This window comes from Coffea eugenioides, chromosome 6, assembly GCF_003713205.1.
Source record: "Coffea eugenioides isolate CCC68of chromosome 6, Ceug_1.0, whole genome shotgun sequence".
Classification (NCBI taxonomy): Eukaryota; Viridiplantae; Streptophyta; class Magnoliopsida; order Gentianales; family Rubiaceae; genus Coffea; species Coffea eugenioides.
This window is the reverse complement of record NC_040040.1, coordinates 21,460,747-21,476,578: the sequence shown is the minus strand read 5'-3', so window position 1 is coordinate 21,476,578 and position 15,832 is coordinate 21,460,747. Positions and strand designations below refer to the sequence as shown.

At 34.4% G+C, this 15,832-nt stretch overlaps 1 protein-coding gene across 1 annotated transcript; it reads right to left on the bottom strand.

Moving 5' to 3' along the window:
- Positions 1-1,308: 1,308 nt before the first annotated feature.
- LOC113774613 (F-box protein At2g26850-like) lies at positions 1,309-4,702 on the bottom strand. The gene is made up of 5 exons (XM_027319182.1): positions 3,713-4,702; positions 3,494-3,573; positions 3,129-3,304; positions 2,890-2,964; positions 1,309-1,732 (listed from the first exon to the last, which is right to left on the bottom strand). The coding sequence occupies exons 1-5, from the start codon at positions 4,388-4,390 to the stop codon at positions 1,545-1,547; spliced, it is 1,197 nt and encodes a 398-aa protein (XP_027174983.1). The 5' UTR covers positions 4,391-4,702; the 3' UTR covers positions 1,309-1,544.
- Between the last annotated feature and the right edge of the window lie 11,130 nt (positions 4,703-15,832).

Sequence of the window (15,832 nt, the reverse complement as noted above, 5' to 3'; positions counted from 1 at the left end):
TTTTACACTTAAAATTCATAAATAAGCTAGATAATTACACTAAATATAGATAAAATTTTACACTTGAAGTTTGGTATATTAATAAATAACTTTATATTTGATTGATTCTTATATGAATTAATTATTTTATAACAAATTAAATTAAATGATCTTTTGTTATGGCATTATTTATTACAATTTATATCATATATCTTATATAAATAATTATGAAATATAATATTTAAATATATGTAGTGACCCACCGGTTCAACCACTCACCCACCGGTTAAACCAGTAACCCGTTGACCCACCTCCTTCGCCGGGTTCCTTCCCGGGTTGGGTTTAATAACTATGGAATAAATACATTTTAGTGAATAAATTAACTTGGACAAATCATCATGAAGGGGTTAAGTGGGCAACCAAAACATAGACAAAGCAGCTTTTTTTTTTCAAGAATTTAATAATTTTTGCTCTTCTAAGAAACTTAGAGTATACCATAGGAAAAATCGTTCAAAACGTCCCTCATATTTCGTGAAATAAATTTTTTCATTCTTCATTTTTAAAATAATAACTATATGTTCCTTACAAAATCAAGTCAATAATTTTTTGTTCTAACCTAGATTTTTTATCACTTTTTGCATTGAATTCATCACATGACCTACACTTGGTCTTTTTTTAGTGGCAAAAAGAGTAAATCCCATTTGTAGTTAAAGAAATGACCTGATTTATATTCATTTTTTACCCTCAAAAATTAGGATCTGATCCAAACCATATTTCATTTTTTTCCCCAAAAAAAATGGAATCTGACTAAATTCATATTCATTTTTTATACAAAAAGAAAAAAAAAAGTGAGAGAACCTTTTTGTACATAAAAAATGACTCCGTGTGGGTCACTTAATGATCTTAACCCAAAAAGTGATAAAAAATTTAAGTTGGGACTAAATTTTACTGACTTAAATTTATAAGAGACATAAATTTAATATATTAAAAGCGAAAGATGAAAAAATTCATTTAGCCAAATGTGAAGGACATTTTGAATAATTTTTCCCATGCAATAAACATGGCATTACAATTTACAAAGGTCAAGATTCATAAAGTATAATGTATGAGATTATCGAAGTTGATTCCAATATCCCAATTGAGGCAAATATGTGGACTCGAAAGGCCTCCAAGAGTGATTCTTAAACGTGCTTTCTTCTCTTTCAGAAAGATAATTCTGGTCAGATCAAATTCCAGACACAAAAATTTGAGAGGTTGATCTTTTCTTGATCATATGGTTGACAAAATGACACTAATATGTATAGGGTCCAGGGACATGCAATAGGAAGATGTGTAAGCTAGTCATTCCTTGGAGAAAATGACTGCATTTGCTTTATTTAGCAGAAGATCTACATTACCATTGTAAACCCTTCAAGGCCTCTGCATCAAACCAGACAAAATTGAAGCCTCAGAACTAAAAACTTCTACAAGTGGCCTCCATATGTTCCATTCTATTTACAGTTGGTAAAGGGCCAACAAACCCTCTTTACACAGCAGATGCCAAAGCAGCCAGTCATACACTCATCCTATTCTAAGGTACTGGTTGGCCAAAGGCTTTTCCATGTTGAAATCTCATTTTCATTGCATAGCTTTCTGATTCCTCCATAAAAGCCATCTGCTCCATTGCCTACTTCTCGGTGATCCCTCCTGTTTACGATTGTTTGTCTCCATCGCGAGCTAGGGGCATACTGCTTGAACTCCAGCACTACACTGTCTGTAAATATGAATGAGTTCAGGAAAAGAATCAGATTATTTGAAACTCCCTTGAAGAGTAGACATAAGACTTTCTTTTGAGAAGATGATAAGTGTCATTGACATGATGAATTTCTCATGAAAAATGTCCTAGGATTGTTCAGGCGAAGGCATGCTTGAGTTTTGAAACTATGCAGCACTACTTTTGGTTTTAGATAACCAGTTTATTCTTATGTTTTCAAGCATAAGAGTGTGATGAATAGAGGAAAAAACATTCATTTGTCACCGTAAGAAGTTCAAATTTCGAGGCATTTCTTTCAAAGCCTTCTTCTATCTTTACTCCAAATTTGTTACTGACAGACAATACAAGTTAACAACCTAAACAAGCTATATAGTTGCAGTATATAGTGTGACACAACTGTAACTTGGCAGATAATTTCTGTAATTTTGCCAGTTCATAAAAGTAAAAGATGTTTTTGGACCATCAATTCATCATTAGATTCAGATTAGACTGATGCCAGCCACACATCCATGAAATGCATTGCAGGCACATACATTTGTTTTGAGGATTTAGCTTCAGTATCAGTCTGTTCTGCCGAAGTGAAAAAGGCTATGGAAAGTTGTCTAAGGTTGCCCAGGTCAAATTTTAGCCATAACAGCCGGAGAAGCATGCCGCTTGAGCACCAACAGATGAATAAAACAACTGAGTAAGGTTTATTAATCATCCCAGTCAATGACAGCTTTAGTCTCCCGGGTAAGAACTGATTTTTACCCTGATTTGTTGTCATAGAATATTTGGCATCTAAGATGATGCTGAGATAATTTCTCAACAATGGCAAGAATGCTAAGAATGCTAAAAGGTGTTGATTGGCTCATACAGTATCAAAAGTCTAGTTAAGAAGTGGGAAAAAAATGCTAAGATGATGCTGAGATAATTTCTCAACAATGGCAAAGAAGTGGGAAAAAAATGCTAAGAATGCTAAAAGGTGTTAATTGGCTCATACAGTATCAAAAATCTAGTCAAGTGCAGTTTTTCAATTGTCAAATCAGAGCAAAAGTTAAAGAAGATATGCAAAGGCTTGAGAAATAAACAGTCATTGCCCTGATTGTCTAGCCATCCACAAGATCAAGTGCAAAACTTAATTATGCCCATAAAACAAAAGAATCCAATTGACATACCATTCAGATGACACTGGCAATGAGATTCCTGGCCTGTGCATGACTCCAAGTGTCCAACAACTCCATACCACCAACCTGAAATTTATTGAAACCAGAAATCAGAAGTGCCTCAATCAAAAGATAATTCAAAAAATGAACCTAATCTGATGCTGATAAAGTGGCAAAAATGAAAATCCAGTAAAACAGAAGGGTCAAGGGAGATACATCAAAGGGGATACACTAGGGGACAAGAAACATACCATATGGGAAATCTCTGTTCCTTCTCCACTGAACCTCTATGTGATCACCAGGTTTCAGATCATGCAGACAATCTGAGACATGAAGGACGTGTGCAGGGACATCAACTGCTGGTGCCCTTATCCTATTCCACTCTATGTTGTCCTCTATTGTCGGCCTTCGCCCAGGTGCTGAGTACCTGCAATAATACCTAAATTAGTATTTCATACAACCAACTCCAAAATATGTCTCAAATCACTGTTGCAAACGGAACTAAATGCTTTCCAAGAGTTTTACTCAAGAAAGTTACCCAACTACTAATGATCAGCATCCCTTGTGTAGCCTTGGGATATGTAATGTGCAAAAAGAGATTGCAGAAATCATTTACCTTGCAATAAAGGTGTCTGTGCTTGAATCATAGCTCAATTCAGCATCATAACAAGAGAGCATAAACCCAACTTGGCCATTCTACACGTTAAAATTCAACACGTTAATCCAACCAAAATTGGTATTCTGGAAACTAAAGGTCTTTTGTACTTGTAATCCAACCAAAGGGGGTAAAAAAAAATAAAAGAAGAATCAAAATTAGCCAACTTCAGTGAATTACCTCGCGGTTATAAACCTGGGCTGGAAACCGGAGTTTCCCAGTTTCAATAGCAAGATACCAAGCCTTTACAGAATCTACAGGCAAGGAATTTCTCTGCTCAGTAACAATCTCATTTTCTCTTGATCTATTATTCCACATCTTATCAGAGAAGATTGAAAAGTACCCAAGTAATCCTTTTCCCCTTTTACTCTCCTGTAGCTTAGCTCTGTTTCTTGAAGCAATGTAGCATTGCCATTGTTGATATGCTGCATTACCAACCAATCTACCCCATTTCTGCTTCATGTGTTTCTCCCATAAATGATCACTGCTGCACCTCTCACTCAAAGACCTGCAAACTGCAGCCATACTACAGAGCTGAAATGGAGAAAGCCTCTCAAGAATGCATTCCAAAGCCAAATCTGGCAAATCCAGTAAAGTATATTCCTCTCCCTCCAGGCCCTCCACCATCACATTCTCTGCTTTTCCATTACCGTTCTTCTTCAGTGATGATGTCAGAAAATGCAAGAAACCTCTGGCAGCCTTACTTCTTGCAGACCAAGATATCAAAAATCTCGACACTTCCCCCAAAAACCAAGGACTCGCCTGCATTCTCATGTCCCTCTTCCAAGTCCCAAATGGCCTAAAAAATGACTTGGAAACTAGGATAACAGAGAAGCAAGAAATCAAGAAAAGCAACATTCTGCCAAAGATGTTAGAAATTTTACTTGGGTTTCTAATCCAAGCTTCAGCTCAATAAAGATAAAGTGTTAGCTAAACCAAATGCCAAACACAACTAAACTACTTTTTAAGGCTGATACCAGCTAGATTATGGTCCTTATATAGTATCAAGAAAGTAGAAAACCAGCTAGTCTATGGGACAAAGTAGTCTGGATATCTCGTCTATATAAAGTCAAGTTCCATGAATTTACGAAATTTTCGGAGTTGCCAAGTGAAATGGTACGTTATTTAACAAGTACTACAAGAAAATTGGTATCACAGCCGACAAAGCTTTGATGGTTGGCAGTTACAACGCCCTGCAGATGGTGGAAAGAGACCTTAAGGCTACGAGGCAGTTTCTTTAATATTTAGGCATCTTAGTACACAAAAATTTGGAGTCCACTTCTATTGGGGAGAATCATTTGCTCGGCCACTAGTTGAAGGACAAGTGCCAGTTTCAACATGGTAGAGGATTTTTTTTATTATTATTTTTAAGGAACATGGTAGAAGATTTGAGGTTCATTAAAGAAGAATAAAATCTGTCTAAAGATGTTACATTAGATTTTTTGTGTGGTTCCAAGATTCTAAGGTTAGCGACTTTGGTAATGACAATTTGCTGATATTTGTTTACCTTAACAACAAAACAGACCTCTATCATGGAGTATAAGTTAAAGGGCCATTTCCTGAGAATCCATAGTTATAGGGCCACAAAAAGGTGAAAAGGGCAACACTAAATTATCTAGTGGGAAGCCAAAATTGAGGATGATTGGAAAGGTGGGGTAACAAAATGTTTTGGCTTTGTTTGGAGTAAAAAAAAAGTGCCTATGAATGGGTTTTTGACAATTGGAATGGACAAAATTGAGAATTTCTCTTGAAATTTTGTGTATAAAAACTTTGGTAAATGGAGTATTTACACTACTGTATAGATGAAACGGATTTGTATTCATGATTATGAAATATGGTACAACTACGACTTCATTTTACAGTAGGGAGGCACTACTGGCGTATGAGATTTAACTGCTACAAGACGGAATGGGCTTCTACAATTGCAGGTTTGACTACATGGTGCAGATAATGGTGAGTAAGGGTTAACTTTATTTGGGTGGTTGAGATTGATTTGAGGACGTAATTTCTATAGAGATATCATAATTTGTTGCCTTTTTGCATGCTATTGTCTCAGTATCTATATTTATCGTACTAATATCTATATCTGCTGTGTTATTGTCTACACTGTTCCATATAATTGGAACCGGTGATTGTAGAAACACTTGATTCATGATAGGATGTGAAATTGTCATCCAATTTATGTTTATTTTTCCTTTTATTTTAGTCAAATATTGTATTAATTGATGGATTCTACTTATATTTGGTTAATGGTGCTAATGGTAGGAAAATAATCAAAATATGATTAAAAGGGGCAATTTCTAGCTAATTTTGTGGTGGCACATTCAAGTCCAGATTCTCGAAATTTAGTGCACATGAGAAGCTTCCAATTCCAAAAATGCATGAAGTAATTGGCTACAAATTAGGAAGCTAGTGGGCCACTCCCAAGAAAAAAGAAAGCTGAGAAAGTTGACTTGTAATAGGGTTTTATTCTAAGAAGTTGATTGGTATTAGAGTACCAACCAATTAGGAGTCAAAGTAGGAAAGAAATCGTGAAACAATTTGTTCCCATCTTTTGTGTGGCTAGAGGCGGGAGGGCATTGGACTTGGTCTTTATTTTTTCTCCTTAGCCGACTTTTGGGAGGAAAAAACGATGGAAAAGTTTGGAACAACTATTTGCATGGCTGGTTCTCCATTGATGGAGAACTAATTTCATACTTCTAGTCAAGGGGACAACTGAAGATTTGATTCAACAATAACTGTGAGATCTAAATTATTTTAACTGTTTCCTCCATTTATTGATATTTGTATGTTTTCTACTGTTAATTACTATAGCTATCGTGTATCATTGAGTAGGTGTGCAATATTTAATTATTCACGTAGGCTACTTGCTAATTGGGGTAGTTGAATCCATAATTGTTCGATTACTTCCGTCCCGGTAGCAACTGGCATAATTGGATTTATGTCAGGAAAACATACGATCTAATTTAAACAAATCCTCGTAGCGTGTTTGTTAGTTAGGGTTGAATTTTTCTAATTTTTAATGCAATCTAGAAATTAAATCCTACTGTCGTACTTAGGGTTATTTTTTTGTTAGAGAAATAGTTAACGGTCGTCCCTTGACTATCGAAAAAGTAACGAAAAGTTGGTTGTTTATCGCATGCATGACAGCTATAATCACCCTATTAATAAATGTTGGAATTATATGTGAATCGATGATCAGTTGCATGAACCATCTCTGAAGTGTACCCTTGGTTAGAGTGCCCTAATTATTTCTTTCAATTAATTATTTTTTCGTATTTAATTTATTTAGTTATCAATTCATTAGCATTGAATCCTAAATCCCCCAGTTTGTCTTGACTTGAAAGGAAACGAACTTTTTCCCAATTCCTGAGGAGACGACCCTACTTGTCACTGTCTACTAGTTAGTAAATTTTGTCAGTTAATTAATTTTGGTATATCGGATTAAGCAAACTCTTCTAAAATATGGTGAACCAAGTAACCCATTGCACATCTAGAGTCTCAGCTGCAGTACCTGGAATTGATTATTGACTGCTTTTGGTGGTAATTAAGTTTTATTATTATTATTGTACAGGCTCGGCACCTGTCAATTTTTTACGCCGTTGTCGAGGACTGGTGCCTGATTAATTTGTTTCTTTTTTAGTTCATCTTGTTTTTATTTTTTTATTTTTCTTTTTTTAATGGCCGCTAACATTCCGTATTTTTGTGATATATTGGATTTTAGTCGTATAAAAGGAAATGAGGCTTGTGCTTTTTCTGATAATCAATATTCAGATTCACTGAATTTTTTTATAGAAAAAATGGCTGTTGCAACTTGTGGAATTTGTTATGCCACGGATTATTCAACCGGTATGTGTTTTGAATATCAAGATTACCTGAATACCTACATGAATAAGTTTGGAGGTTTTTCACCCTAATCTCAAACGTGATATGACTCTTATTCAAATGGATATGATCAAGAATGGTGGAATAATTTCAACTCGAATTGTGCAAAAAGGTCAACAAGTTTTCAACATCAATATCACCAGCAACAGCCATCATCCATGTCATGTATGTCTCTTGGAGAAATGGTAAAATTAGTAGCTGCTGACACACATCAATTTCAACAGGAAACACAAAGGTTGATTAAAGAGATGGAAGATGAAAGGCATGAATTGGCATCTACAATGAGCAAATTGATTTCTCTAATTTATGAAGAATTGCCCTCACAGACCAACATCGATTTTAAAGAAGATGAGAATATAATTATCCTGACAAGTGACATGAAACTGCAAGAGTTTCAAGAAGAAGAATCTAAAGATGCAGTTGAAAAGGGAATTGAAGTACAAGAAATGGAACCCCAATATCAAATTGTTCAAGTGGATGAATTCAGTGAACAATCTCCAAATGCGGTGACATCTCCTCCATTCCTTAATCAATATTCTTTTAACTCTTATTTTTCAATTTTTGTTAGTGAGATTGATTTTATTATACCAGAAAATTTTGAATTTCATGACAGGAATAAGTTAAGAGTGGCGATGGTAAAATATCTTGAACCCGTAAATGCGCGTGATGGAAGAGTGAGTGGAGAATTCAAATTATGGTTGACTTATTTTTCACCATCTACTAGTCTATGAAAGACCGTAACTCGTATACTCAAGAATTACTCTATTTACGAGGGCTACCAGGATTATACAAAGGATGAAGCATTGAAACGAGTCACAAGATTTTATCCTCCATGAATAAATATGAAAATGTCTAACCAAAAACATTAAAGAAAGACGCTGCTTGGGAGGCAACCCAAGGCTATTTGTTTTAGTTTTCTTATGTTTCTGGAGTTTTTGTTAAGTGTTAGTTGCATTTAGTGATTTGTTATTTTTGTGGCAGGAAGTTGGCAATTAAACATGTTCACGCCAAGTGGTCACGCTTAAGGAAGGCAATTCACTTCCGCAGGCAGAAGACTCTCCATGAGTTAGGCGTGCCCACGCCAGGTGGTCACGCTTTAGGAAATCAATTTCTGAAATTTGATCAGAAAACTCTCTGATAGTTAAGTGTGCCTGCGCCAGGTAGTCACGCTTAAGGATCTTAATTTCCGTGCGTTGGTCAGAAAACTCAAGGACATTTAGGCATGCCCACGTCTAACGTAGTGGTAAAAAAAAAAAAATTTCTCCTTTTTTTTCTTTCTTTCTTTCTCTCTTATTTTTCTTTCTTCTTTCTTTCTTTCTTCCATCCGAACTCCACCACCGCCAGCCATCAACATATGTCGAGTTTCACAATCAATTGCCCCTCACCCGTAGCTATCCACGACCTCCTCAATTATCAGGGAAGTTTCGTTATCCCCATTACTTTTCTTTTATTCTTTATTTTACATTGGAGACAATGTAAGATTTAGGTGTAGGGGGAGTAGTATATTGATAATATATTGAAAAAGTACAAGTGTAGGCATTTTTGTTGAAATTTTTTATTTGACTTTGTCGAATTTTATCCAAATTTTACCTATCTTTGTGCATATTTGTGATTATTCCTGATAAATGATGGATAGATGTCTCAAAATCTCCTCTCCTTAATTTGCTAAGATTTTAACTCTAAGGTGTTAAGTATGGACATGGTTAAATTTTAGAGTATATTTTTTTGAATATATTTGAGATTCTGTTACTTGTGTTTGACAATCTTTGGTTATTTTCTTTAAGTAGTGTTGGGTAAATAATTTGTTCTAGCATTTTTTTTGGCAAATTGGATTCAACTATTAATCTTAACTCTTCATGTTTAAGAAATGAAGCGGGTATGTGTAATTGTTAATTTTATTCGATACTTATTTATGAATAGTATTCGGCTATACTCCGCTAGTATCGTTGCCTAGTAACCAGAGGTCTTCACTACAAGTGTCCATTTTCGCGTCAAAAAGCGACGATAGCTATGAGTGTGTGGTTTTTAATCGATGATGGCTGAGTAACCGGGCTCCTTCATTTGGCTAATATCAGAGTTTGCGTCAAAACGCTTAAATGGTTAAAGACTAAACATTCCCCCTGAAAAAAAAAAATCAATCAAGTGTGGGGATATTTTAGAAAAAAAGTGTGTTAATAATGAAAAATGTAGAAGTGTTTGAATGAATTGTTAGCCCGTTAATCCATAAATTTTAATGTTGAGATTTTGCTTAATTGTCGAACCATTTGCTTTATGAATGCTGGTTGAATATTTTATATTTTTAGATTAGTTAGTAATAAATTGAAAGAGTTCTTGATCTTGAAAGCTAACTGGAGATTTTGAAAGCTAACTGGAGAGATATTTCTTGAAAATTGTTACTAATACTTGACATATGTTTTAATTGTATTTTGGTAATAGAAGATTTGAATAATAGCCATTGTTTGAATTTGATTGCTTGATTTGTTGTTCTCATGCTTGAGGATAAACATGGTTTAGGTGTGGGAGAAATTGATAGGATGTGAAATTGTCATCTGATTTATGTTTATTTTTCCTTTTATTTTAGCCAAATATTGTATTAATTGATGGATTCTACTTATATTTGGTTAATAGTGCTAATTGTAGGAAAATAATCAAAATATGATTAAAAGGGACAATTTTCAGCTAATTTGGTGGTGGCACATTCAAGTCCAGATTCTCGAAATTTAGTGCACGTGAGAAGCTTCCAATTCCAAAAATGCATCAAGTAGTTGGCTACAAATTAGAAAGCTAGAGGGCCACTCCCAAGAAAAAGGAAAGCTGAGAAAATTGACTTTTAATAGGGTTTTATTCTAAGAAGTTCATTGGTATTAGAGTACTAACCAATTAAGAGTCAAAGTAGGAAAGAAATCGTGAAACGATTTGTTCCCATCTTTTGTGTGGCTAGAAGCGTGAGGGCATTGGACTTGATCTTTATTTTTTCTCCTCAGCCAACTTTTGGGAGGAAAAAACGATGGAAAAGTTTGGAACAACTATTTGCATGGCTGGTTCTCCATTGATGGAGAACTAATTTCATACTTCTAGTCAATGGGACAACTGAAGATTTGGTTCAACAATAACTGTGAGATCTAAATTATTTTAACTGTTTCCTCCATTTATTGATATTTGTATGTTTTCTACTTTTAATTACTATAACTATCGTGTATCATTGAGTAGGTGTGCAATATTTAATTATTCATGTAGGCTACTTGCTAATTGGGGTAGTTGAATCCATAATTGTTCGATTACTTCCGTCCTGGTAGTAACTGGCATAATTGGATTTATGTCAGGAAAACATACGATCTAATTTAAACAAATCCTCGTAGCGTGTTTATTAGTTAGGGTTGAATTTTTCTAATTTTTAATGCAATCTAGAAATTAAATCCTACGGTCGTACTTAGGATTATTTCTTGGTTAGAGAAATAGTTAACGGTTGTCCCTTGACTATCGAAAAAGTAAGGAAAAGTTGGTTGTTTATCGCATGCATGACAACTATAATCACCCTATTAATAAATGTTGGAATTATATGTGAATCGATGATCAGTTGCATGAACCATCTCTGAAGTGTACCCTTGGTTAGAGTGCCCCAATTATTTCTTTCAATTAATTATTTTTTCACATTTAATTTATTTAGTTAGCAATTCATTAGCATTGAATCCTAAATCTCCCTGTTTGTTTTGACTCGAAAGAAAACGAACTTTTTCTCAATCCCTGAGGAGACGACCCTGCTTGTCATTGTCTACTAGTTAGTAAATTTTTTGTCAGTTAATTAATTCTGGTATATCGGATTAAACAAACTCTTTGGAAACAGGGTGAATCAAGTAACTCATTGCATATCTAGAGTCCCTGCTGCAGTACCTAGAATTGATTATTGACTGTTTTTTGTGGTAATTAGGTTTTATTATTATGATTGCACATGCTCGGCACCTGTCAATGCAAGACAAGATCGGTGTATGGCTATTTTTTATGCTATCATCAAGATTTCGTTTTCACAGAAATTTCTATATAAAATATTGAACTTGTCTCACTTAAGTCCATTTGCAATTTAAATTTTAAAAGGAAAAGTTTTTGAATTTCAACAAAAATTACTGTGGAAATAAAATTTGGACTATTGTCTGTATCATTTGTCCTGGTCCATGCCTTTGCCCATGTCAAACATCTTGCAGAGATGTTGATGTCTCAGTTGTGTGGGAAATTAAAGTTGGTGCACAGCTCAACAAGTTGAGGTCATTGCCCATCACAACTCAGTCAAGAGACCAAGGAAGGCCACCAGATACATGCCTAAATTCTACCAGACAAAATACGTAGAGCAAAGACTTCTAAGGACCACATTAAAAACCAATTGGAATGAATTTTTTTATGGCCTCGAGGCCACAGGAAACCATACACCAGATTGAAAGTGAATTTGTTGGTAGAGAGGAGTACAAAAAAAGCACAAAAATAAAAGCGGATAAAATAATGTAGGTGGTTTGGTTTACTGGTGTTAGTGTGCAATTGCCGGCAGTAATTGGGAATTATCAAGACCTATGGCATAGCAAATTACAACCTGCTACAATCATTTCGCCAAGGAACAGCAGCCAGCAGCAGGCAGGCACCGCACAGGAAACAGCAGCAGGAGGCATCGACCCGCTCCTCGAGTCTTCTCCTTTTCCCAAGGGAAGTTCCTTGCACTTTGTCAATTAGATAGGATGTCTCGAAAAAAGAAAACTAGTCTCAGTCCGCTGTATTCAGTTTGGAGATATTTCAAAGTGCAGTTGGATTAAAAACAATCTTATAGGCCATAGAAATCTTCTATGTTGATTAGTTAAGAAGAAGAAGAAGAAACATCTAAAGGGGTTTTTTTTCTTTTCTTGGTTTTTTGGGAACAATAACTAAGAAACTAGCTAAGAAGAGGTGAAACGCAAGAACCAACATGAATTGTGGGTTTTTTATTTTTATTTGAAAAGCTTTTCAGTGAGATATAGACATCACTTCTTTTGCATCATTGGATTGTGGAGCACTAGAAGGGTCTCCGTGGACTCCACTCTGTTAGACTAGTGATAATTGAATAGTTTAACTAATTGTATCAATGCACTTCTCGATATGACGGTTAATGTTCTCCGCATTATTCTTTGTGAGTAGTAAAGGGTATTATTTAGTCCCTTTGTTTATGCAACAAGAATCTGGGTCACATTTAGTTCAAAGACATCCTTAAATAAAAGACATCCCCTCGCATAAGATCATCAAGCTTTTTTTTTTTTTTTTTTTTGGTCTCCCATTAGGAAATGCACCCATGATATATCACTTTTTTTATGTTTTCCAAAAATAATTTTTTACAAGATAAATCAGAATTCATTTCATGAATAAATTCATTCCTAACAAAACAAAAGGAATTTTTTTTTTTTTAAAAAAAAAAAGGATGAAAAGAACTTGGTCCATGTATCATGTCACACATGGTCCAGTGCCTCCAGGCCATGTGGTGCCCATATTTGAGCTCCAATTCATGTACAATTAATTCACTAGAGGTTAATTTAATGTCTTGTCACCTAAAGTAATAAATCATAAATGTCTGCCAAAAAAGGTTGCTTCCAGAACAGGTACAATTAAATTGGTTTAACCACCCACCTATTGGACGCTTTGACAATCACTCAAAATCATTTTGGCTTTTGTTGTTATGGTATAAACATGTCACCACTATAAAGAAGAGATGGGTACTTTTATAGTGAAGAATGACTAATTACTTTTTCTGACTTGTTCCCAAGGCCCAAAAAGGGGAAGCATACTACTCTACAAAATTATGGCTTGACTTTGCTTTCACTTTAGTGAATTCAAGTCGATCTCGAAGTTGTTCGAATATCAAAATACATGTTCAAAATTGACTCAAGATAATAAATCGGTTATTCAAGTTGGACTTGAGTTCGCCCAAAATGCATGAAATTCAATCTCGAATTTGAAATATAAAATTATATATTTCAATTAGTTATATAAAAGACGAGTATGTATTTAAAGCTCATAAAAACTCAATAAGTATTTGAGTAAAATATTACAGAGTTCAAACTCGACTCAAAAAGCCACTCGAATTACTTCCGTTCGATTTGTGCTTTTGACCATAGAACGCTTTTGCATTTAACAAAGTGGGGTGTTTTAAGATTTGCAAGACATTAGAAGGTACTTTTGCAATTTTACATCCCAAGACTATTTGAAGGATAGCTTTCTTTTTCTATATTTCCCAATTAACAACTCTTAGAGTGTCTAAAAACAAAATATATTTTGAACCATATTTTGCTTGGTCCGAAAAGTACAAATTGTGAGACAGAGAATGCAGTGAAAATGCCAAGTAGTGTCATTTCCTTCCCTCCTACCTCAATTTGGTTTTTCTCTACCACTAGATTGAACTTATCTGACAAATATTGGGCTATAATCTATAGGCAGTTTGCCCTTAGGGTAAGGAGTCCTAAGCTATCTTAGTCATTAACATTTGGTTCCTAATTAATCTATTTTAAGTCTCAAATTAGCCTCTCAACATGGAAAGTGTCAAATTTTAATCCTTCTTCCATTCATCTCTACCATTAAAGTTGATGGATTTAAAGGTAAAATTTGATCAATCTAATGGTAAGATTTAATTGAAGGATTAAAATTTGACACTTTTTATTTTTAATAAAACTTGAAATAAATGAGAGATCAAAAGTGGATGATTAAAATAGTTTAGAAGATTCCGAAAACTGTGCCACACTAATCATACTTTTATGTCCAATCCGCGAACTATGGTTTTCGTAGATAATATAGAAATTATTAAGACCTGATAATTTGTTGGAAACAGACGATCCACCCTAAACCTTTAATTGCAAACTCATTAGACGTGTGCATTGAAAATAGACCAAAAATTGTTGAGACATAAGAAATGGATACCATATAAAAAGGTGGGCTTGGTGTTATTTAAATTTTCTTATGCTAAAGTGTACATAATTTACGAGACAAGTGATAAAGTTAAAATTTCATGAGACACCTATTCCTTATTTGGATTGTGATTTTTTGTAGAAAAATTTTTACGTTTTTCGTAAACGCATTTCTCAATCATTTCTTTACCTCATATACATCAAATCAGTACAGTACATTTTTTTGCAAAAACTTCTAAAATTAACAATCCAAACAGGCTATTTAATTGTGTACATGAGAAACAGAATTCCTCAGCAAGCCAATATGAAATGCCACAACAATTGAGTTTTACCTTACATGGTTTTAATGATCCTATAGATGACACAATTGTCATCAAATCTTCAGATCCATCTGTTTGCTTTTTCTACAGGTAGAATGTGGTGAAGGATCTTTCAAAGGTACCTTCGAATCAACCATTGTTCATATCAATTATTCTCCAAATCTTTGATGCTTATCCTTTCATATCTGGTTCGTATGGATATGGACTCAAGATGAGCATTTTTTTTCAAATGCCAATTATACACTTGGAGTCCACCATGAGAAATCAAAAGATACCTGCGAAGAGAGGGCCCCTTACTGAATTGCATCAACTTTTTCCAGACATGAAAACTATTAAAGAATGAAAATGGACCAGTTAAAAAAAAGAAATCGACAAATTTGAGGTAAGGTGTAGATAATAAAGGAGGGAAAATTACGTCTCAAAAGGCTTTTGATTCCATTTGGATGAGAGGCATAATATTTGTTTCCACATTGTCTGTTCACGAGGATAAGTAAAGCCTTTGGCCTTTTCTTTCTTTAATGGGGAAATTCAGATAAAGAGTAAAGGAAGAATCTACGAGTTTTTTTTTTTTTTTTTTTTTGCATACTGAAAAATGAGGCTGTGGTTATTGTTTACATAATTGAATAGTCAATCAATTGAATATTTGAAACATTAGAATACCCTTGGACTAACTAGCTTCACATCACCACCCTTTGTAATTTGTATGCAGAAACCAAGGACTGTATTAAAGATATGGTGCTAACTGCAAAAGGGTGTTGGTTGTTACTTGTTAGCTTTGGAATGTACTAAATTTCTTGGGCCATACATTCTCTTGCATCACAAGGAATTATTGTTCTATCAAAATATTTCTGTTCTTCGCTGATGATACTGTATACACTTAAAAATATAAATACACGACATATGCGTAAAATTTGCGTTCGAGTCTAAAATTTCGTACATTTAAATCTATTAATATATACGCGCTATCAGTGTGTTAGCGTATGAAAATATTATGCTGAAATATTTCCCTTCTTCCATTACCCTTTGTTCAATTGCTGATAGCAGACTTGTAGTATGTGCCAAAATGGAACTTAAAATATGGACATTACATTTAGAATAATAATAATAAAAAAAAAAAAAGTTTCACCTCCTGTACTGTACGAAACTTGAAAGAAATGAAAAAGCTATGTGTACTCACGGCAGCTAAC

Coding starts and splice junctions, on each gene's coding strand:
- LOC113774613 (XM_027319182.1), bottom strand. CDS start 4,390: ATGTTGCTTTTCTTGATTTCTTGCTTCTCTGTTATCCTAGTTTCCAAG. Junction 2,965..3,128: donor GAACAGAGATTTCCCATATG/GTATGTTTCTTG, acceptor AATAAATTTCAG/GTTGGTGGTATGGAGTTGTT. Junction 1,733..2,889: donor TTGCCAGTGTCATCTGAATG/GTATGTCAATTG, acceptor TCATATTTACAG/ACAGTGTAGTGCTGGAGTTC.